This window comes from Podarcis gaigeae (genome assembly GCF_964106915.1).
Source record: "Podarcis gaigeae genome assembly, chromosome: 2".
Classification (NCBI taxonomy): domain Eukaryota; kingdom Metazoa; phylum Chordata; class Lepidosauria; order Squamata; family Lacertidae; genus Podarcis; species Podarcis gaigeae.
The window spans coordinates 12,429,536-12,452,898 of NC_139679.1; the positions used below are offsets into that span (position 1 = coordinate 12,429,536).

General features: G+C 44.0%; 2 protein-coding genes across 6 annotated transcripts in view; one reads left to right on the plus strand and one right to left on the minus strand.

Moving 5' to 3' along the window:
• Positions 1 to 3,877, plus strand: part of RACGAP1 (Rac GTPase activating protein 1) — a 74,406-nt gene extending 70,529 nt beyond the window's left edge. For all 5 annotated transcript variants that reach the window (XM_083728883.1, XM_083728887.1, XM_083728884.1 and 2 more), the window contains 2 exons: positions 1,244 to 1,352; positions 2,184 to 3,877. In XM_083728883.1, the coding sequence (XP_083585009.1) occupies positions 1,244 to 1,352; positions 2,184 to 2,259 (185 nt within the window). In that variant the 3' untranslated portion in view covers positions 2,260 to 3,877. The remainder of the gene's footprint in view (positions 1 to 1,243; positions 1,353 to 2,183) is intronic.
• A 3,910-nt stretch (positions 3,878 to 7,787) lies between these two features.
• LOC310839954 (uncharacterized protein) lies at positions 7,788 to 22,663 on the minus strand. The gene is made up of 5 exons (XM_083729080.1): positions 22,480 to 22,663; positions 18,896 to 19,001; positions 17,897 to 18,003; positions 9,129 to 9,301; positions 7,788 to 8,206 (listed from the first exon to the last, which is right to left on the minus strand). The coding sequence occupies exons 1-5, from the start codon at positions 22,586 to 22,588 to the stop codon at positions 7,928 to 7,930; spliced, it is 774 nt and encodes a 257-aa protein (XP_083585206.1). The 5' UTR covers positions 22,589 to 22,663; the 3' UTR covers positions 7,788 to 7,927.
• Between the last annotated feature and the right edge of the window lie 700 nt (positions 22,664 to 23,363).

The following is a 23,363-nucleotide window of genomic DNA, read 5'->3' on the forward strand; positions in this document are numbered from 1 at the left end:
GCTACCTAATGGGAATTAAAAGGGAATTAAAAGAAAAGTGGTCCTTTCAACAAACAACCTAGCCTTTTCATTTCTTAGTGCCAGATATTGGTTTTAATAATTATTCAGGCTGTTGCGCTAATGTTACCTTTTGTCCATTAAACTCCTGCCGACAATCCCTTTTCTTCAATTTATTCTTGGTCATCCCTGCAGTGCTAAAACTTGAGGCTGCATCATCCTAAATGCATATTCCTGGAGCAAAAAGCTACAGTGTGTTATTAGATATGCCTCAGAATGTAGTGCTCCTGCCAGAAATGGCAACTTCCTGTTGAATTCACTCTCCTCTTGCCTGCAACATTCTGTAAGGGAAAACGGCATTTCCGTGCAGTCTGGCTTCTGTCACAGTGTCCTGTTGCGCCAGAAGCAGTTTAGTCCTGCTGGCCACATGATGCAGAAAGCTAGCTGCGGACATACGCTGCCTCCCTTGGCCTGAAAAGCGAGATAAGCGCCACACCCCATAGTTGCCTTTAACTGGACTTAACTGTCCAGGAGTCCTTTACCTTACCTTTTATACCTTACTGCAAGGGAAATTCATAGCAGCATCATATTGTGCTTTTCCCTCTTTGCTGGCAGCCAGTGCTGAGAAGCAGATCCCAACACTATCACATTGTGCATTTCTGTTGCAGTGCATTGTAGGGGTGGCCAACGTGGTGCTTTCCAGATGTCGTTTGGCTACAGCTCTCATCCCTGACAGTTGGCCATACGGATGTGAATTGGAGTCCAATATATGAAAGACTGGCCGTGCATTAAACAGAGCAGGGTTTGACATGGGGTTGCCATTTCCAGAGACAACACTCTTCTTTTACATTCTGGGACTGTGTTTGATTAGGAGAACTGGTTACGCTACTTGAATCCGCATAAACTGTGCTTCGTTGTTGCAAGAGCTGAAATTCTTCAGCAGAAAAACGCATAGCATTGGTGGGCTGTTGGGAACGTACAGTATTTCTTAGTGGCAGCCTGAACAGTAGGATGTGTATACTTGTGCCTCATTCTTTTCAACCCAGAAGAGGGTGACTTCACCCCCTCATGAACTCGGCAATAGCAACCAGAATGAGAAATGCTGCCTCTTAAAATTGTTTATTATTAGTTCCTTCAGACTGTTCACAAATACATCTCTAAGACTGAAACTACTTTATCTGAGATAAGATACTGCTGATTAATAATGCTAACTATGGTGCCATGCTTGTGTCTTCTTGCTTCAAAGTGAGCATGTTGGGACCACTTACCACTCCAGAGCAACAAATGGTTAAGACCCCTTCAAGCAGTTCGCTGTCCCAGAGGGTCAGGTCTACATTCAGCAAAAACACACCCAAGTAAGTTGGGCCGTTGCTTCCTTGACCTAGCAGACAAAGCATTTTCCTCCCAAGTTAGAAAGGGCTCCAGAACTCTAGCAGCGTCACTGTAGCCGTCAGTTTAGCTCGGCAATAGGCAGAAAGTATTGTTGCTGAGGAGTTCTGTGGCTTGTTTCAAGCGGATGACGGGGTGGTCTGGAATCAGGCAAAACAAGCTGGCAAGGAGTAAAACAAAGTGAATAGTTGATCCATGTCTAGAGTGTAATGTTCTGAAAGAACCACCACTTGCCTTCAAGCAAAGTTGACTGCAGTGCTTGAGGCTGCTCATAAGGGAGAGATGGTATTTGGCTTGGGTAAGGGTCTTGAACATGAGGTGGGGTACCACAGCTGCTCTCCCGTGCATCTGCCTCTAGCTAGTTTTGCTGTAGCTAGGAAAAGGCAAAATAGCTCAGTTGCTAGGGAACTGCAATTCACAATCCCATTTGTTCCAACTTCATCAAAGTGGCCAGCCTGGAGGTAATCATGACTCCTGGAGACTGCTGCATACCCTGAAATGTTGGCAACATCACTTGGGTGGGGTTGGGGCGAGAAAGCAATATATGTAAAGAAGATTTTTACTTGTACTAATCTTGCCTTGGGCTGTATCTGCTCAAGTACTTTGAAAATCTGCGGAATTTCCATTGGGCATTTTCAGCATTAATGGCATATGAGTTATTTGTTAAGTGCTCAACAAAAGTGAAAATGTGGGTGCAGAAACAGTCATTGTTTGCTCAAACATGTTCATCCACCAAAGCAAATACTAGGACACTGAAAACCATTTCATGCCGAGTCTCTCCTTTTCTTTTTCCCTAGATTTGCCAGCAAAAGCAAATCTGCAACCAGCATTGGACGCCAGGGTAATTTCTTTGCCTCTCCAATGCTGAAATGAAGCATGGTTTCATACTGAACATCATCCTGCAGTCCGATTATGAACAGCTGCAATAAAATCTGAAATTGTTCCTTCGCTTGTTCCCAGCAACATTGCATACTAGGATCAACTATACCATTTTCAGTTAAGAGACTTTATTTTTATTCTGCAGTGTATAGTATCTATTGCCATTATTACATTTATGAGAAATAACTGGCAAACCCCTATATAAATAGGGAAACTGCAAAAAGTTCTTTTTTAAATGTTTTCTGTAGCTCGGATATTATCTCCACCTGTTCAAAGCACCCCATTCTTGTTTCAGTTGTGCATTGTTGTTGGAAATGATACATTTTTGCACCAGCAGTAATCTTCCTTGTTTCAAAAGAACTGCTGTGCATGTTGAACTTTCCTGGTTAGTTTCTTTTTATTAAAACCAATGACTTTTAAGTAAGTAAACTCAGAAGTTGGTTATGTGAAAAATGGAAACCCAGTGTTCCATGTTGCATTCTTGAGCTGCTTCCTTGCGCACCAGAGGAGGGCACAGAGTAAACAATAGGATACTGAATTGAGCATCATAATCTTCACCTGCAACCTTTCAGAAACCTGGCTTGGGTTATTTTAACTGCCTAGATTGCTGATAAAAGCATGTGTTAAGTGTGGAAACGTTTTAGTCATGTTGTAGCCAGTTTGGTTTTACCCTTGTATTTATTTTCTATAAAATCCTGGGCTTTTAGCAGGATACTTAATGGATAGAAGATGAACATGTTGTTTGTTTGTTTGAGATGCAATGGAAAACTCAACCAGTTTAGTTTTTCCCACAAAGGTTTGTCTTACCAACACTTGTAAACACACCACTGATTTTGCAAGAGTGTCTTATTTTGTGTTGTGGCCCATCAAAAAAAAGTTTAATTGTATCTTAACATGACCCATATTATTTTGTGGAGTATTGAATTGTATTTCCATAAAGTGTTTCCATAAAGTATTTCAGGTTAATGTTTGCAATGCTCAGTGTCTCCCCCAAATGCAGCAGCGTTGCCCGTCCATCAGATTAATAGTTTTGTACTTCCCTGTTTGCGCATAACATTTTAACCATGGTTTAGCACAAGCAAAGTGCCCAAGAAAAACAGAGCTCCTGGGCTCCTCCTCCTGGGTGGGCAGAAGAAAGACTTCACTTGCATTTACTTTCATTTTCCAGAATCATGGCTTATTGCATACGAACCAGAGATTGTAGCAGAAAACAAACTGTTCAGTTTCTAAACAAATAAACTTCAAGCCATGGGTTTTGAAGCTGGCTAGTTTAACTAACCAGTTTGTTTTGAACCACAATCTCTGCCTTGTATGTAACAAGCCATGGTTCTTTAAAAGTAAATGTAAACGCCATCAAAGTCCTTCTGGTTTTATGACATAAGCACTAAACTAAACCATGGTTTAGAATTATGTCAACCAACCCAAAGATTTTCAATGGCCATTGTCGTCGTACCATGCTCAGAGCAATGGAAAATGGGAATAAATGGAACTAACACCTGCAATTCCTGTATCTCATTGAAAAAGGCTTGATTAGGAAAACCACATTTTTCCAGCCTATGTTTGTTGCTGTTCAGTGCAAACTGTCCTTTATCATTAAAACAACTGTAGACAAGTCACTTGAGTTAATGCAGTTATTTTTTGTTATATGGAACCTTCTCAATAACTTTTTAACGACAACTAAAAATATTAAAACTCTTAGATCATCTTGCTCTGTTTCTGGAATGACATGTTGAACTAAGGTTAACTTATAAGCTGTATTCCCCTATCTTTACTTCAAAGTGTTCTCTGCTTCCTATAACAGATGGATATCTGCTCTGTGTTCTGTTGCTCAGAATGTTAATGGAAGTGGAACCCATTTTTAAGTCCTCGACATTTAAACCAAAGAACAAGGATCAACAGGAAGCTGGCAGAAATAAATGGCCTGTTTTTGCAATGAGGGGGGTGGGATAGTCCCCATAGGATCTGCTGTTGGATACTTACTAATTTGCTCAAATATTGCCTAGAGTTTGGGTGGGTGAGAGATCCAAGTTTGCAGGTTAACTCCAAATTGGACTAAAGAACCCCTAAAATTGATCCCTTGAAACGAGGCACAAGGGCAACAGAAGGGAGAGATCACATTCAGTAGAAGTGCAAAGTAATGCATGTACGGCCAGAAACCTTGAACTTCTCATACAAATGTATTCTCCTTGGTAGTTATAGTTATTTTGAGGTTAACGGTAGAAAACAACTATGCTGTAGCAGGGAAAAGGTGATAGGGGAAAAAAGTAAAGAAAGAGCATGTTGCAACCACGGTTAAAAATAACTAGGAGTATTCATCTCCCACACAAACACTGTATCCTGGGAGGTAGAAAAGTGCAACTAAAATGACTTTGGGGTTCAAGCCACTTTTGCAATGAAGCTCAGATCTCTTGAGTACAAACAAGATAGAAGAGACAGCAAAGAGTTATCTGTTAAATAAGAACTTCTGGCACTTCAAATGGGCTTGAATTACAGTTTCAGGTCAATCATAGTTTACTTCATATATGTAGCTTATGGAATTTATTGCCACAAAATATGGAGAGAGCCAGTAACTTTTTAAAAATAGGTTTGTGAAGGGAAGAATTATCAAGTGCTGTAGGTTCCTATTGATAAATTCAGTCTTGATCAGAGGAAATAAACTGCCCATGCTTACCATGTCGCTGCATGAATTTCACACTCTTATATGGCTATGGTTGGAGACTTAATGATGCGAGACTCAATAGAAATTTGGCCTGGTCTAAATTTTTATTGCTGGCGGTCCTGCCTTTTAACTCCACCTTGTGTGCAATAAGAGCAGGTAGCATATTTCGGGAAGAATGTTACACAGAACCAAAACCCAGCAGCAATGAAAACAAATCCAGTTTCTTTCAATCCTACTTTCTCAGAATGTATTTTGCCCTCACAGCTGAAGACTCCTTCTTCAGTTAATTACACTACTTTACAGCCCTTTTAAAATGTGTGTGGTTTTTTTGGGGGGGAGTATTGGGTAGTTGTTTTTATTTTGATTATATATTTTGTATTTTTATTGTGTTCTGTGAACTGCGAGACCTCAAGTTATAGGGCGGTATATAAATCCACTAAATAATAATACAGTAAGGGACGCAGGTGGCGCTGTGGGTTAAAGCCTCAGTGCCTAGGACTTGCCGATCGAAAGGTCGGTGGTTCGAATCCCTGCGGCGGGGTGCGTTCCCGCTGCTCGGTCCCAGCGCCTGCCAACCTAGCAGTTCGAAAGCACCTCCGGGTGCAAGTAGATAAATAGGGACCGCTTACCAGCGGGAAGGTAAACGGCGTTTCCGTGTGTGGCTCTGGCTCGCCAGAGCAGCGATGTCACGCTGGCCACGTGACCCGGAAGTGTCTCCGGACAGCGCTGGCCCCTGGCCTCTTAAGTGAGATGGGCGCACAACCCCCGAGTCTGTCAAGAGTGGCCCGTACGGGCAGGGGTACCTTTACCTTTACCTTTAAGGAATGTATACTAAAATGTAGCAAGGCTGACTGAGAAGCAACAAGTCTTTACTTAAAATTTTCAGTGTAAAGAGACTGCTGCAAAAGAATCGCCCTCTAAAAGCATGCCCTGCCTGTCAGAATACAGATTTCAAGGGGTAGAGGGCAATACCTAATACTCTGTAGTTGCTGAAACAAACTCTAATTACCAGCAATACAGCTTTATCAAAGCCAGAGGTTTTATAAGGGTGGCTTTAAATAAAAATACAAAAGGGAATGTTGACTTTTCTACAAAGTTGGACACGGGCAGAATGGCTCTGCCATAGCTGGTGTGTTATCTGCTGCTAACCCAGCTTTGGCAGGTTATATTCATACTTCTTTCTACAAAAGGTGAACTTACTGGCTATGATCTCCTCTTTTCTCCGTACACTGGATTATTGGGATTAACGCCTCAGGCAGCTAGGCAAGGGGCACCCACTTACCAAGAAGAGAGCAAAGCCTTCCAGCTACTTTATGTAATTGAAGCTAAAAGACCAGCACTGCCTTCTAATCTCAGATTAAGTGTTTTATGCCAGACATTGCTGTTCCAGGGCAAAGAGGGAAATGCTACTGATGTAACGATAACTAACTGACTACTCTGCGTGCTGAAACACTGGCACTTGTTCCTTGAGGAAGGGCGCATATGAAATAACTGCTCCAAGGGTTAGTGTTCACAGTGCCCCCCTTAGCAATTTGGGCCCTCTAAATTATTGGATTACAGTTCCCATCATCCCCGACTACAGACCATGCTGGTGGGAACTGGGACTCCAACATCTGGAAGGCCAGATGTTAAGCCACCCAGGTCAGTGGCTGCCTCTGCATGACAAGCGATTTGCGTATACCACCTTACAGCACAAGTTGTGGAGCTTTCACCACATAAAACACAGGCTTTTGTTAAGCCGGTGGTTTTCAACCAGTATGCCGTGGCATCCTGGGGTGTCTAGAATGATAGTCGTGGGCAACGTTGTTCCTCTTTCCCTCCCTCCTCTAATGCCCTCTTGCATCTCTGCCTCCCAAAGGCTTGCGCGGCATATCAGTTAATACCTTTAACCCTGCTCCACTGAATTGAAATTTCAGCCTTCACGACATAGGAAAACAGCCAAGTAAACAGCTATTTTCATGGAGGAGGGTCGATATATTAACTGATATGCATGAAATTTCAGAAACAGCTATATAATCCCCAGTGAGGCATTTTTCCAAAAAAGGTTTTTTATGAACTGCCCTACTGAACGCCCAATGCTTTTCAGTGGAGCAGGGTCAAGATATTAACTGATGTGCATGAAATTTCAGATATAGCTATATAATCCCTAGGTAAAGGTAAAGGGACCCCTGACCATTCAGTCCAGTCGCAGACGACTCGGGGGTTGCGGCGCTCATCTCACTTTATTGGCCAAGGGAGCCGGCATACAGCTCATGTGGCCAGGTCATGCGGCCAGCATGACTAAACCGCTTCTGGTGAACCAGAGCAGCGCATGGAAATGCCATGTGCTTTCGAACTGCTAGGTTGGCAGGAGCTGGGATGGAGCAACGGGAACTCACCCCGTCGCAGGGATTCGAACCGCCGACCTTCTGATCGGCAAGCCCTAGGCTCTGTGGTTTAACCCACAGTGCCACCCGCGTCCCTAGTGTGGTAAAATAAGACCTTTGGAGCAGGCATTTTTAAAAAAGTTTTTTATGAACCACCCTAGTGTGCAATGCCCAGCACCGAAGGGGAGCCTTCATGCAGGCCCACAGCTGCCTCTCAAGGTGAGTTAAGTTGTCTGCCCCATGTTCACCTTTGGCAAGTCTCTCAGGCTGCTAAGGCTGGGAGCATCCTCTTCCCAGGCCCCTGGGCATGAGGAGACACCTCTCTTTGGGGCGGGGGGCGGCTCAGAGACCAGAAGGGAGAGTGTTTGAAAGGGGTGAGGGGCTGCCAGCTCTGCAGGCAAGGGGTGACACAACTGGGCTCCCGCAGCTCAGAACACGTTTCCCCACAGGGGAGCCTTAGAAAGAACGCAGTTTGTCAAGGGAGCCGTGGACTCAGAAAGGTTGAAAACTTGTGGTTTAAGCCATTGCATGAGAACAGCCTGGGAGCTAAACGCAAACGCCACGGCTGTGTACAATTTAAAATGGTTCCTGTGCTACAGCTGTTTTGTGTTCAATGTCCCAAAGAGTGTTTCTCTGATCACTTCAAGCTGATAGGCCACAGAACGGGAGTCTTCTGCAAGTAAGCCTGAAACGCCGCCTCTTTCCCCCATCTCTTCATGGCTGTTTTTTCGAGGATTGGAATCCCACTGATAAAATTGAGCAAGAACCACACCAGCAGCGGTGAGGTGACGCTGAAGTATTGCCAGCCACGTAGTACTGGGGTGGCTGACACAAAAAGTCCTGTCCACAGCAAGATCTCGCCCAGGTAGTTGGGGTGACGGCTGTAAGCCCATAGGCCACTCTGGATAAACTTCCCCTAGGGAGATTTTAAAATAAAAAGTGTCAGTTTTATTGTGCAGCCTAACTCCATAGCTGGTTCCAACTACGAAAGAAATTCACTAGTTGAATATATGTGCAGAATTCAGTCGGCTTATCCAAATCAATACTGGTGAATACCCACATACTAAGCAGGGTCTCTTTTCCTGCCTAGCTACCTTCAGCAACTAATATGCATTGCCAATTCCAAAGCTAGCATCCCTATTAGCAGGATTGCTGTTATCACAAAGAGCCAATCTCCCCATGCTTGATTGGCTAAGATTTCCAAAGCAAGATTCTGCCTAATGAAGTGTCCCTTTTTTGTGGGAACATAGCTTTTCCTAATTGGACACTTAGACATCCTACATTAATGAAAAGGTATTTCAGTACAGAGATGCGAGTATGTTGTCTCTTAGCCCAAGCTTTATTTGGGTGGCTCTGCAAGCTATTATTAATGTAAGAACAGTAAAGAAGTTGGAACCATGTCTACCTTTAGATTTATTTTCCTCTTGTTTGGTCTGTGTCTTTGATTCTTGCTTTGCCAGAAAAGCTAGCTTTTGATTGGTTTAAATGCTTCAAACTGATAAAACCATGTTACATCTAGGTAGACTAGCAAATCATGTTACATCACCAGTTGAGTTGTACATCTAGTCTCTGGCATTGCACAACACCACCTTAAGGTCATGTGGGGCACCCTTGTTGAGACCTGTATCCTTCTGGTCAGGACCAGAGTAGCAGACAGGGATGATCTTCAGAGAACGACTAAACATGCCTCCTTGGTAATGACATGGTCTGGTCCTAGTGTACAAACTCCTCCTGCCTATGAGCACTGAGAACCTGTGTCCTATTGCGTCTCCGCCTATAGCCAAGGGCTCCCTAAAGCCAACTATCATGTAGCAGAGAACCTCACAGCCATTACTCACAGCGTTGTCAGGGTTGCTTCTGAAATGCCACTTCTGTTGGTCAGCTATAGCCTCTGTAACGAACCCCACGGCCCAAATGCTCCATCCAAAATAGTCCCAGAATCCAAGGGGCTTCTGGTGTTTCTCCAGGTTCAGCAACAGAGTGGGAAGCAATGTTACAAACACCCATATACCTGTCAAAACATGAAGCCAGGATAGATTAGGCTGTATACATTTGCAAAAACAACAGGGCAGACAAGACTGCGCACTTACTTGGGAGCAAGTTCCATCTTACTCCTGAGTAGAATTGTGCTGTAGGCCTGTAACTTAGCAGCTGCCCCCAGAAATATTATTATTTATTGAATTTATATACCATCCTATATCCAGAGATCTCAGGGTGGTTCACCCAAAAGAAATAATCAAAATATAAAACCACAAAATATATAATCAAAATAAATACAACAACCCAATAACCCCCCCCCAAAAAAACACATTTTAAAAGGGCATAGAATGTCAATCAAATCAACCAAAGGGGCTGGTTAAAATGGAACGTTTTTGCCCGGCACCTAAAAATGTATAATCTTCTTCCTCTTAAAATGTCACCACATTCTACCTTAAAGTCCAAAGTCCCATTATTTTAGCAAAGGCCTGGTTTGTATATGTTCAAGTGCATCCTATGTCTTCTGATCACAGAGACACGGGTGGCGCTGTTGGTAAAACCTCAGTGCCTAGAACTTGCCGATCGCATGGTCAGCAGTTCGAATCCCCGCAGCGGGGTGAGCTCCCGTCGTTCGGTCCCAGCTCCTGCCCACCTAGCAGTTCGAAAGCACCCCTAAGTGCAAGTAGATAAATAGGTACCGCTTTATAGCGGGAAGGTAACGGCGTTTCCGTGCACTGCGCTGGTGCTGGCTCGCCAGAGCAGCTTCGTCACGCTGGCCACGTGACCCAGAAGTGTCTCCGGACAGCGCTGGCTCCCGGCCTCTTAAGCGAGATGAGCACGCAGTCCCAGAGTCAGATACGACTGGCCCGTACGGGCAGGGGTACCTTTACCTTTTTATGTCTTCTGATATATTCTGTAAGCTAAATTCTGCGATCTGAATAAATGTGATTGCTTGGGCACAGGTTCCCCCCACCCCTCTTCTGCTAACCAACTGGAAGGTGCTCTCCAGAACATTAAGGCACACTAGACCCATCGATTGACGCAAGTCCTGCTCAGTTCTGGCTTCTGATTGTTAAAGACAAGCACCACTAAGAGAAACAACAACTAGGGTGAAGCTAAAAGATGTGAAGCACTGAAAGCCAGCAGCAGGGGAACGAAAAGACATTGTACATTAAAAGCCCATCAAAGCAACAGTGACTTCCACTGCTTAAGGAAAAGGCACAGAGGGAGCCTGATGGATCTTGATGAGAAGAGCATTCCAGAGCTAAATAAAAACCATCTTGCATTCACCCAGTGGCTATCCTGAGTTGGCCTCGGAATTTGATCTGAATTCCCAGAAAGGTCCATATTACAGCAGGCAGCTCCTAACAAGGGTTACTGGACCTAACCCATTCATAGTAATAATAATAATAATAATAATAATAATAATAATAATAATAATAATAATAATAATTTATTATTTACATGCTGCCCATCTGCCTGGGTTGCCCCAGCCACTTTGGGTGGCTTCCAACGAATTAAAAACATTAAGCACAGTAAAATGTCAAGCATTAAAAACTTCCCTATACAAGGCTGCCTCCAGGCGACTTCTAAAAGTCAGATACAGTCCTACCTTGGGTTACAGACGCTTCAGGTTGCATTTTTTCGGGTTGCGGACCGCCGAAACCCGGAATTACCGGAACGGGTTACTTCCGGGTTTTGGCAGTCGCGCATGCGCAGAAGCGCTGAACTGCAACCCGCATGTGCGCAGACGCGCCACTGTGGGTTGCAGATGCTGCGGGTTGCGAACGTGCATCCCGCACGGATCACGGTCGCAACCCGAGCGTCCACTGCAGTTGTTTATTTCCTTGACATCTGATGGGAGGGTTTCCATAAGGTGGGTGTGACTATTGAAAAGGCCCTCTGCCTGGTTCCCTGTAACCTCACTTCTCGCCATGAAGTTAACAGCCAGAAGGTCTTCAGAGCTAGATCTGCGTCCGGGCTGAGAGATGGAGGTGGAGAAACTCCCTCGGCTATATGGGACAGCACCAACTCTTTGAATTGTGCTCAGAAACGTTCTGGGAGCCAATGTAGATCCTTTAGGACCCGTGTTTTATGGTCCTCGCAGTCGCTCCCAGTCACCAGTCTGGCAGCAACATTCTGGATTAGTTGTAGTTTCTGACTCACCTTCATTTTTTTTTTTTAAACATTTTTTATTGCTTTTTTAAAGATACAGAAAAAAGAATAAAAAGTGGTTATAAAAATAAAAAGATATAAATAGCAAATTTCCATATTCTTTTTCCATCTAACCTATAGGACTTCCCCACATCCTCCGAACCCTGCGTTCTCTGTCTTGTAAAGCATCAGCAATTTGTTAACTTATTTCAAAACTTATTGTAGCTTCCATTTTATCATGTTCCCTATTTTCAATTTTACTATCGCTCAATTCTTATATGTTTTATATTAAACACAATAAAGTTATTTCATTATTTTACCTCTGAATTTCTTGTGTCTTAATTTTCATTTCATTAACTTACATTTGCTGAAGCTAGAATTTCCTGAAAGGTGCATTTTTTTTTAACATTCATACAGCTTATAGTGTTTTTTCAAATAGTCCTTAAACTTTTCCCAGTCCTCCTCAGTTGTTTCTTCTCCCACGTCTCGGATTCTGCCGGTCATTTCAGCCAGTTCCATATAGTCCATCAACTGCAATTGCCATTCCTCCAGCGTGGGTAAATCTTGTGTCTTCCAGTATTTTGCAATCAGGATCCTTGCTGCTGTGGTAGCATACATGAAGAAGGTTCTGTCCTTCTTAAGCACTCTCTGGTCCACCATGCCCAGAAGGAAGGCCTCTGGTTTTTTAGGTAAGGTAAATCTCAATACCTTTTTTAGTTCATTATGGATCATTTCCCAGAAGGCCTTCACTTTCAGGCAGGTCCACCAGAGATGAAAGAATGTCCCTTCCACCTCTCCACATTTCCAACATTTGTTGTCAGACAGATGATATATCTTGGCTAACTTGACTGGGGTCATGTACCACCGGTATATCATTTTCATAATATTTTCCTTCAAGGCAGTGCATGCCGTGAATTTCAAACCGGTGTTCCATAACCTTTCCCAGTCTGCAAACATAATGTTATGCCCCACATCCTGAGCCCATTTTATCATAGCGGATTTAACTGTCTCATCCTGTGTATTCCACTTGAGCAGCAAGTTATACATTCTCGAAAGTAATTTACTTTTTGGCTCTAACAATTCAGTCTCTAGTTTCGATTTTTCCACCTGGAATCCAACTTTTTTATCTATTTTAAATACCTCTTGAATTTGCGCATAGTGCAACCAATCTCGTACCTTAGTTTTCAATTTCTCCAAGCTTAGCAACCTCCAATTGTCTCCAGTTTTTTCAATTATTTCCCAATATTTAGGCCAATGGGCCTCCATGTTGGGTCTCTTACGTGCCTTGGCCTCCACCGGTGAGAGCCACCTCGGAGTTTTACTCTCCAATAAGTCTTTGTATTTTATCCAGACCCTCCAGATTGCTCTTCTGACAATATGGTTTTTAAACAATTTGTGCACTTTAACCTTGTCATACCACAAATATGCATGCCACCCAAACGCATTGTCAAACCCTTCCAGATCCAGGACGTCAGTGTTCTCCAATAAAATCCAATCTTTCAGCCAGCAGAAGGCTGCAGATTCATAATATAGCCTCAAGTCTGGCAGGGCAAATCCCCCTCTTTCTTTCGCATCAGTTAGTATTTTAAACTTTATTCGGGGCTTTTTGCCCTGCCAAACAAACTTAGAAATATCCTTCTGCCACTTTCCAAAACATTCCACCTTGTCCACGATCTGTAGGGCCTGAAACAAAAATAACATTTTCGGCAATACATTCATCTTTACAGCGGCTATTCGGCCTAACAAGGAGAGTTTCAATCTTGACCATATTTCCAAATCTCTTTTAATTTCTGACCAGCATTTCTCATAATTATCTTTAAACAAATTCAAATTTTTGGAGGTCAAGTACACCCCTAGGTATTTTACTTTTTTAACCACATTCAGCTCCGTTTCTTTGGAGAACTCATCTGTTTCTGTAACTGTCAAATTTTTTGCTAAAACCTTGGTTTTTTGCTTATTTAACTTAAACCCCGCCACCCGACCAAAATCAGAAATTAATTCTAACACTCTTTTAGTGCTGGAGACTGGTTCCTGAAGTGTTAATACCAAGTCATCTGCAAATGCTTTCAGTTTATATTGTTTCACTCCGACCTCAATTCCCTGGACCAACCGGTCCTTTCTAATCATATTTAGCAACACCTCCAGAACTGAAATAAACAATAGGGGGGATAGAGGGCACCCCTGGCGTGTCCCTTTTTCAATTTTAAACTCCTCTGTCACCACATTGTTTACTATCAATTTAGCTTTTTGTTCTGTATAGATTGCTTCTATACCATTTTCGAACCCCCGCCCCACTCCCATCCCTTCCAAATTTTTCTTCATAAACATCCAAGAAATATTATCAAAGGCCTTCTCTGCATCCACAAAGATCAAAACCGCTCTCGTGTTCAGATTTGTTTGTAGAAGTTCCAAAATGTCAATGATGTTTCTTGTGTTATCAAACAAATGCCTGCCAGGGAGAAAGCCAGCCTGGTCCTTGTGAATCACTTCATTTAGTACTTTTTAAAATCTATTTGCCAAGATTTCAGCAAAAATTTTGTAATCCACATTTAGGAGTGAAATGGGGCGGTAGTTCTTAAGTTGGGTCTTTTCAGTCTCTGATTTAGGTATCAATGTGATGAAAGCTTCTTTCCACGTTTCCGGTGCCCTCCTTCCCTCCATTATCTGGTTGCAAACCTCCATCAAAGGTTGTATCAAATAGTCCTTTAAAACTTTATAATATTTGGAGGTTAGACCGTCCGGGCCTGGGGACTTGCCAAGTTGAAGATTTTGAATGGCACTTTCAATTTCTTGCTGTGTAATATTACAATTCAGGTTTGTTCTCATTTCCGGGGGTATTTTTTGTAATCCATTAGTTTTAAGAAATTGATCCACCTCTGAGGCTTTTTGCGGCCCTTGTGTATAAAGTTCTTTGAAGTACCTCTGGAAGCACTTTCTGATTTCCTCGGGTTTCTGAACCATTCTCCCTTCAATCTCTAGATTTGTAACCGTATTAAGCTTTTGTCTCTTTTTCAACTGCCAAGCTAGCAGTTTCCCACACTTATTAGCCGATTCGAAGGATCTTTGTTTCATTTGTTTAATTTTCCATTCCACCTCTTGGTTTATCAGTTTTGAATATTGCGCCTGGAAGAATTTCACTTCTCTTAACACGTCCTTCGACTTAGGCCTAGATCTTAGTTTTTTCTCTCCTTCTCTTATTTTCTCCAATATCTTCTCCTTCTTTTCATTCCAGAGCCTTTTCTTAATCGTGTTTTGTTGTATTAGAAACCCTCTCATGACTGCTTTACTTGCGTCCCAGATTGTTCTTTTTTCCACAGTAGTATTCAAATTTATCTCAAAATAGTCCTTTAAAGTTTTTTGGGCCTTCTTCACAATCTCCTGATCTCTTAATAAAGTGTCATTCATTTTCCATCTAAAAGAGCCGGTTGTGTTTAGTCTCAATTCCACTTTCAAAGCACTATGGTCGGAGCAGGTTTTTGGGCAGATTTCCACTTTTCTAGTCTTAGGTGCCAGTCCTCTAGTTGTCCAGATTTGGTCGATTCGTGTCCATGTCAGATGAGCTTCAGAAAAGAAAGTCCCTTCTTTCCCTAGAGGGTTCTTAACCCTCCAAATGTCTACTAAGTCCATATTGTCTGTCATTTCAAAAAAAGTTTTGGATAGTCTGCCGTCTTTCGATATGTTGGCACTTTGTGACTTATCCATATTTACAGACACAACCCCATTCATATCACCCAGCATAATGATGTTGCTATAGTCCAAATAATCCAGCATAGTCTCATGCAGCTTCCTAAAGAATTCCGACTTTCCCTCATTTGGAGCATATATTCCTAATATCAAAATTTTTTCTCCTTGCGTCTGTATTTCAATCGCCAAAATTCGGCCATATTCATCTTTGAATAAAAATTTCGGTGACAGGCTCTCCTTTGCGTAAATCACCACTCCTCTCTTCTTAACTTTGTCCGAAGAAATAAATTCTTGGCCTAGTCTTTTGTTAATTAACACTTTTCTATGGAGCCTTGTCACATGTGTTTCCTGTAGGCAGATAACGTCCAGTTGTTCCTTTTTCAAGATGTGAAAGACTTTCCTTCTTTTTTCCGGGGAGTTTCCGCCATTTATATTCCAACTAAGAAGCTGTAGAGACATCCTGAATCAATTGACGGGTTCTACAATGGGGTATCTAAGCTTCCTCCCGATCCCGGGGGAGGTAATGCTGGTCCTGATCCTGGTGGTATAACTCTTGGAGATGGTCCCGGTGGTGGTGGAGGCCAAGAAGCTGCAGCTCCTTTTTGCAGGTCCTCCTCGTGGTCGTGTAGGAACTTCTGCTGGTCTTCAGGTGATTTAATCTTTATTTTCCTTCCTTTGTAAGTAAATGAAAGTCCTTGTGGAAACTCCCACCTGTAAGGAATTCCGTTATGTCTCAACAATTTGGTCAAATCTATATAGGTAGTCCTAAGTTCCAAGAGATATTTGGGTATATCTCTGTAAATTTCGGCCCTTTTGCCTTCTACCTCCAAAGATTTCTTAAAATGTAGGCCTAATATCTTATCCCTTTCTTCTCTTGATCTCAGAGCAACCAAACAGTCTCTGGGCTTGTCTTTCTTTACTGATTTTCCCAGTCTAAAGGCTGTCACAATTTTAAAGTCCTTTTCTTCCTCAATTCCCCAGAATTTGGAGAACAAAAGTGTCAAAAATCCCTCTAAATTATTTTGTTCCAATTCCGGGATAGCCCTTATCCTGAGATTACTATCTTTACTTTTCAATTCAACCAATGCCAGGTAGGCTTGTTGTTCCCCTACCTGCCTTCTCAAAGGTCTTACCTCTCCTTTAATTTCATCCACCTTTAAGTTCGCCTGTTCTGCTTTTTGGTTGGCTTCCACAGCTAATTTATAGTTTTCTGCCGTAGCTCCTTGCAATTTCTCAATTGCCTGAGTGTGCTGCGAAACCTGTTCAGTTAATTTGCCAATAGAGGATGTAGCTTGGTCAATCTTTGATGTTTGATTGTCCACTTTTTGGTTTAAAACTGCCAATTGTTCCAAAATTTGTTTTAAAACTGCTTCAGATCCTCCAGTTGCCATGTCTTCTGCAGCAGGCTGCACTAGTTCCACCTCCTGTGCTGTCAGCACAGTTGGGACAGATGATCTGCGGTGATGAGTTAAAGTTGTTTGCAAAAGTTGCCCAGATTTTTTCTCTTTTTCTTTATCTTTAGCTTTAGCTGCTCTTGTTCTCCCTGTGCCGCTCATTCCACACCTGCCTCTGTTCAAGGTCAAATGGTCTTTTATCCCATGGGAAAAACAAGTCCCAAATATAAATAAAAAGAACCACAAAAAGTTTCAATAAAGCTCAGTTCCCATGCAACTATATTTCCACAGTCCTATAGGGGGAGTATTTCAAAGTTTCAAAAAAGAAAGGAACTATTTTCCGCCATTGAAGTTCCTCAATTCGCCATATTGAGTTTTATAATTCCCAAACACAAAAGGAAGGTTTCCAGAACTTCTAATCTCTTAAAATCCAGCCATAAAGTATCGATACAGGTCCATGCAACAATGTTTAATGTTAGTATCTCAGTCTATGCGACAATTTCGGTCTCTGCAACAATGTCGTCAGTTTGACAGCAGTTTGACAGTTCTTTTTCTATACACTGGCAGCCCGATGACGGGGTTATCTCTTTCAGCCCCGTTTAGCCCAGAAATTGGAGGATGGTTCTAAAGAAAAAAAAAGTCTATACAACCCACAGTTCTTTCCTTTTTATCTTCAAAATGCAGAATCTCTCAATGCACCCTTTTTTCCACTTTTACAATCCCTTTTTAAATACTTCAGCTCGTTTCCGAGCCCTTGCTTTGATCTAATTAGCAGAGTCGGGAGGCGGACTTCCTGTTACTCGCCTCCCGCTTTCAGCCGAATTTCTTCAATTTAAGTTAGAAAATTTAGGTCCCTTACTCACGGGTATGTTGCTCCAAATCCGATAATTTCAAGAAGAAAGGTCAGCGCTCAGCAGCAGCAGCAGCGCGGCTTTGCTTCCACGAAAAGAGCGATGAACTCACAGCGCCGCTCCCCCTTTCACGTTCCGGAGCCTCTTACGAGGCTCCTTCCCCGCTTCTGGGGGGGCTCCAGGCGCCCGCCGAGTCCCACGGCCGCAGGCTCGCTCTGCCTGCGGTTTTTCTTAATGGGTCTCCGCTTTGCCGCAGCGGACGACCCTTTTTCGCGGAGCCCCTCTTCACAACGCAAAGAGGACCGCCATTGCTGTTTCGCGCCGCCTCCGGAAGTCCCGTTTCTGACTCACCTTCAAAGGTAGCCCCACGTAGAGCACATTGCTGTAGTCTTTAGGGCTTTCAAAGTTAGTGGAACCATCTCTTTAAGCCCATAAATAAATCACATGGCACACTAAGCATGTGTAAGTTAACTTGTTCAATGCTTCTGGCCAAATTTCACCGGTGAGGGGATATAGGTTTCAGTTCCAAACTATCTACGCCTTCACCTTGCATTGTCCAGTATAGGAAGAAAGTGCCGGAGTTTTCTCTGACGCCGTTGAATCGCCTGTCATGTCCCTCCTTCAGGATCCGTAGGAAGAGGAAAAGCCCCAACCTGAGAATAGCAGAGATAATTGAACATATTTGAAATGGTGTTCATGATTACGTGGAATCAACCAGAGCCTTCCTAGGCCTCAGATAACAGCTGGCAGTGCCTGCAGCTTTGTGATTGCCACATTTTGGTGACTCTGGTCTTCTGTTTCAACAGAAGCCTAATAAAACACAAATATAGGAGAAAAAGCCATTTCTGGCATGGAAATAAGTCATGGGGAAAGCTATATGCAATGCATTTAAAAATCAAAAACCTGTACTAAAGAATAATGCTGCAACCTGAACAAACTAAGCAAATCCATCTGATTGTGCGTAATTATTCGGCATTTTTACTGTTACAAATAATATGTTGCTTCTGGGAGGGATAAGAACCTTTGAAGAAAACTTGAGCCCTGCCGCCGCCACTGAAAATTGCACCGAACAGCAACTCTGATTTTAAATAGGCATTGTCCACACACTGTCAAACGTATCTTGACAACTATAAGGGCTAGAAATTTGTTCCTTTTTTGTCATTTTAAAAAAAGCAACACAGCAAGATAGCTAAGATTCTTGGGAAACCCAACCCCCTACTTGTATTTCTGTACTTGTGCAAAATCACAACATAAATGCAGCCCACTTGTGTGGGATCATAGCTGGAGCTGCAGCCATAGGCTGAAGAGGAAATCAATCGGTAAGAAGTGACTGGATTTTAAAAGCCTTAAAAAAAAAATTTAAAAATGCAGTGCTTTGATTTTTACATTCAGTTCCATCAAGACTGTTAACCCCAGAATAGCATTCATTGGCAATTCCATCAGGCTCTCCTGGCTGCAGGCACACGAGTCGAGGTGATGCATCGTGGAATTGGCTCAAATTCATCGCTGCCTCTGAAACGAATACACAGCTCATTGGAAACTCACCTGAGGCCCCAAATAGTCACCAGCCCTGTCTGGACCTGCTGCCGAAGATGCTGTGCATTGCCCCATCTGAGGCTCAGGTGTGCCAGCAAGATGAATGTCCCGCTTCCTAGAGGGGCAGAAAGAGCAACATCAGAAGCTAAAACAGGCAAAAGTCATCACGGGGGCTCTTGAATGCTGCACTGGTGTGATACAGGCCTTGCATTTCATAGAATTGTAGAATTGGAAAGGACCGTGAGGAGCTAGTCCAACCCACTGCAATGCAGGGAGAGTTCACCTGACATGGGACTCCAACCCACAATCCTGAGATTAACAGTCTCATGCTCTACCAATTCTCCATCCTTGTACTGAGCTATCCTCAAGGTCTGTAGCAGGGAAGCATTAATAAACTCCTTTAGTGCAGGGGTCAGCAAACTTTTTCAGCAGGGGGCCGGTCCACTGCCCCTCAGACCTTGTGGGGGGCCGGACTATGTTTTGAAGAAAAAAATGAATGAATTCCTATACACCACAAATAACCCAGAGATGCATTTTAAATAAAAGGACACATTCTGCTCATGTAAAAACACCAGGCAGGCCCCACAAATAACCCAGAGATGCATTTTAAATAAAAGGACACATTCTGGTCATGTAAAAACACCAGGCAGGCCCCACAAATAACCCAGAGATGCATTTTAAATAAAAGGACACATTCTGGTCATGTAAAAACACCAGGCAGGCCCCACAAATAACCCAGAGATGCATTTTAAATAAAAGGACACACTCTACTCATGTAAAAACACGCTGATTCCCCGACTGTCCGCGGGCCAGATTTAGATGTTGATTGGGCTGGATCCGGCCCCCGGGCCTTAGTTTGCCTACCCATGAGTAAGAGGATGCTATATTCTCTCCACCCAAGTAGCGGCGACTGAATACTACTGTTTCATATTCCACTACATCTAATCGCTATCTTACAGATATTAGCCATTTGCAGCTTCTACTTGATGTCTGGCGTGCTTGCTCTATAGAGCTACCGTCTTAGAAACACGGTAGTGCTTTCTCTTTTTGGAATCTGAATGCTACTCTTATATTCCGGCCTGCCTACCCCACCCCACCCCCAACAGCTGATTATGATGAAAATAATAATAAGAAATGAACATAATTTAAGTGTTTGGGTACAGAGGTTCTCAGTGTTTCTAAGGAGAGGGCTGCACAGACTTCCCACAACCCCCCAATACTATGATCTGGCCTCAGTTACAATAGGCCTCTGACAGAGCTGAACACACTGCGTTTGGGAGCTAAAAGCTTTCCAGTCCTAGCGGCATCGCTAATCGCGCCACGGGGCGGCTGGGAAGCTAGTTATTTGTGTGCAAGTGGTATACCATACAGATTAGGCAATATTCACCCCCATAAAGGTAAAGGGTAAAGGGACCCCTGACCATTAGGTCCAGCCGTGACCGACACTGGGATTGCGGTGCTCATCTCGCTTTATTGGCCGAGGGAGCTGGCGTACAGCTTCCGGGTCATGTGGCCAGCATGACTAAGCCGCTTCTGGCGAACCAGAGTAGCGCACGGAAACGGTGTTTACCTTCCCACCGGAGCGGTACCTATTTATCTACTTGCACTTTTGTGCTTTCGAACTGCTAGGTTGGCAGGAGCTGGGACCGAGCAACGGGAGCTCACCCCGTCGCGGGGATTCGAACCGCCGACCTTCTGATCGGCAAGTCCTAGGCTCTGTGGTTTAACCCACAGCGCCACCCGTGTCCCATATTCACCCCCATACAATGGCTCCAAGTCTGCTAAATGTCCCATCAGCTCTAGCAAGCAGGGCCAGAAATCAAGGATGTTGGGACTGTAGTTCGGCAACATGAGGAGGGCGATAAATTCCCGGTGCCAGCTCTAAGGACACCTGCTCATACCTTTTAAAGTCAAAGCTGGAAGAGGGAAACTGGCATGGGTACCAAGAGCCATCTAGTCCAACTCCCTTGCAATGCAAGTTGTCATTGCACCAACTTCGCCTCTGTGACGTTTACCCCTGGTTATTGGAAGTCTCCCTTCAGGGGAGGGCTTTGGTAATACGGTGCGCTGTTTTGGAAAACTGTTTTGGGGGGAAAATGGTGCGCTGAGTGAGGGCAAAATTTGGCACTGTAAATATTTATTTGGCGCCCTCTTGCTAGAAGTGCATGCTCTCAATGCACTACGTCACAGTTGTGGCAACTTAGCTGCCTGTCTGACCAGGGTCTAACTTTGAGTAGGTACCCATATAAATATTATTATTATTATTATTCACCCCATCAGCTTGGCACCCTGTACAGAACCACTCTCACTGCCCTAAATCCGGCTTTGCTCCCTTCCACATCAGCTTCCAGCATGCTACCCTATACAGTGGTACCTCGGGTTACAGACACTTCAGGTTACAGACGTTTCAGCTTACAGACTCCGCTAACCCAGAAATAGTGCTTCAGGTTAAGAACTTTGCTTCAGGATGAGAACAGAAATCGTGCGCCAGCTCCATTAGCTAAAGTGGTGCTTCAGGTTAAGAACAGTTTCAGGTTAAGAACGGACCTCCAGAACAAATTAAGTTCTTAACCCGAGAGACCACTGTATATCATATGCTCTAAAAGCCCAAAGGCAACAGGGACAAAAGGGATTAATTTCCCCCTTGGCTGATGAGACAATATGATCCCTCCCAACAGCCCTACTTATTTTGATCTGTCAGCAAAGGCTTGTTCTTGTAGAAACCACTCAATAGGGCCTGGTGCTTTATAACCTTGGCTAGCAAAATTCTTTGACTTAACCAGGCTTGGAGTCCTTTAAATAACAATGCCTGGAGCGCAGGTTTAATCAATGTGAGTCAGTGGATGCAATTCTCAGCATCCTTCTTTGCTTCTTGGGGGACCCCAGAGAAACTGGGGGTGCTGATGACAGGGAAGAGTTGAAGGGGCCCGCAAAGAAAAAGTAACATTTTTTGCCCGGAAGAGCTTGCTAACTATTTGGTGTCATTTGGGCTGGCCTGAATAAAGGTGGCTGTGGATTTTATTAACAACCTTTCCCCCTTTTGCTTTTTTAAACTGTGCCTGTGTTACTTGCCATCCCAAACGGGTCTTCTTGGTAGTGGCGCCCGCCCCGTGGAACGCCCTCCCACCAGATGTCAAGGAAATAAGCAACCATCTGACTTTTAGAAGACACCTGAAGGCAACCCTGTTTAGGGAAGTTCTTAATGTTTGATTTCTTGCTGTGGATGGCATATAAATTAATTATAATTATTATTAGCTACACAGCCTTGATTCCGAAAAAGAAAGGGGGGAGGGAATGAGCGGGATCTGGCGGTTTAATTCTATTTATTTCATTTATTTTATTAATCGCATCCCGAGGGGGGTTAATGAGCATTTACATGGACTGGAAAGCAAGGTTTCTCGCAGAAGAAACCTGCAGATGCGAGAGGCGGGCAGAGCAGCGAAAGGGGCGCTGCAACAGGTCCAAAAGCACGGGGAAGCGCGGCCGCACGAGCCGCCCTGCAGCGCCCAGATCGCTCCCCACGAGGTCCGCCAGCAGATCCCACGCCGTGATCCATCCCAGGTCGGACCCGGAGCCCCGAAATCCCCGCTCACCCGCCAGGTCGAAGAACTTCTCGGTGCGGAGCGCGGCGGCGGCCGCCCACAGGCCCCACTGGAGCGCCAAGTCCACGGACGCCAGCCAGGCGAGAGGGACCAGCGCCATGGCGAGCGGATGTCCTGGAACGCGGCGCGGATAGAACCCTCCGAAGTATCCTAACTGGACGCCGCCAATCACCGGAGGGCAGCTCCGCGTCGTATCCAATCGGCAGTCGAGCGCCGCCCCCATGGGGAGGAGCACGTGGGCGACTGAGATTGCTGTACTCTAGTCTAGCTGTTGACCGGAGGGTTTTATGAGATTAGCAGCAGCGTTCTCCTTCTCCTTATAACGCAGACGCATTTGTGGCTAGGGTAACTTTTAGTATTTGCAGGAGATCAAGGCAGTGGGTCGATCCCAGGGCCAGATTTAGGTTTGATGAGGCCCTAAGCTACTGAAGGGAATGGGGCCCTTTCTATATCCAGCTGTCCTTTGTCAACAACAAATTGTCACTGTTTTTGTGTGTTGAATATATGCCATATGGTCATTTATGGACCTAATAGGTATCTAAAGCCGTTTGCACTTGCAGAATGTAGGCACCCTATATATAGAAATGAGCAAACCAGGGATATTTAAGGGAGCCGGCTGGCAGGCAGGGCCCATTACTTACATCATAGGAGCCTACACAACACAAAACACTGTTGCTGTATGTTGGTTTTATTTTATTTGTTTTTTATCTTATATTTTGGAAATGTACATCCAGTTGTTGTTTTTCTTTAAACCCCCCCCCCCCACCCGCAAGAGAGTGGGACCCTAAGCTATAGCTTGTTTAGCTTATACGTAAATCTGGCACTGCTAGGCTGCATCTACAGAAGTCCATCGTCCACCAATCAAGGGAAGTAAT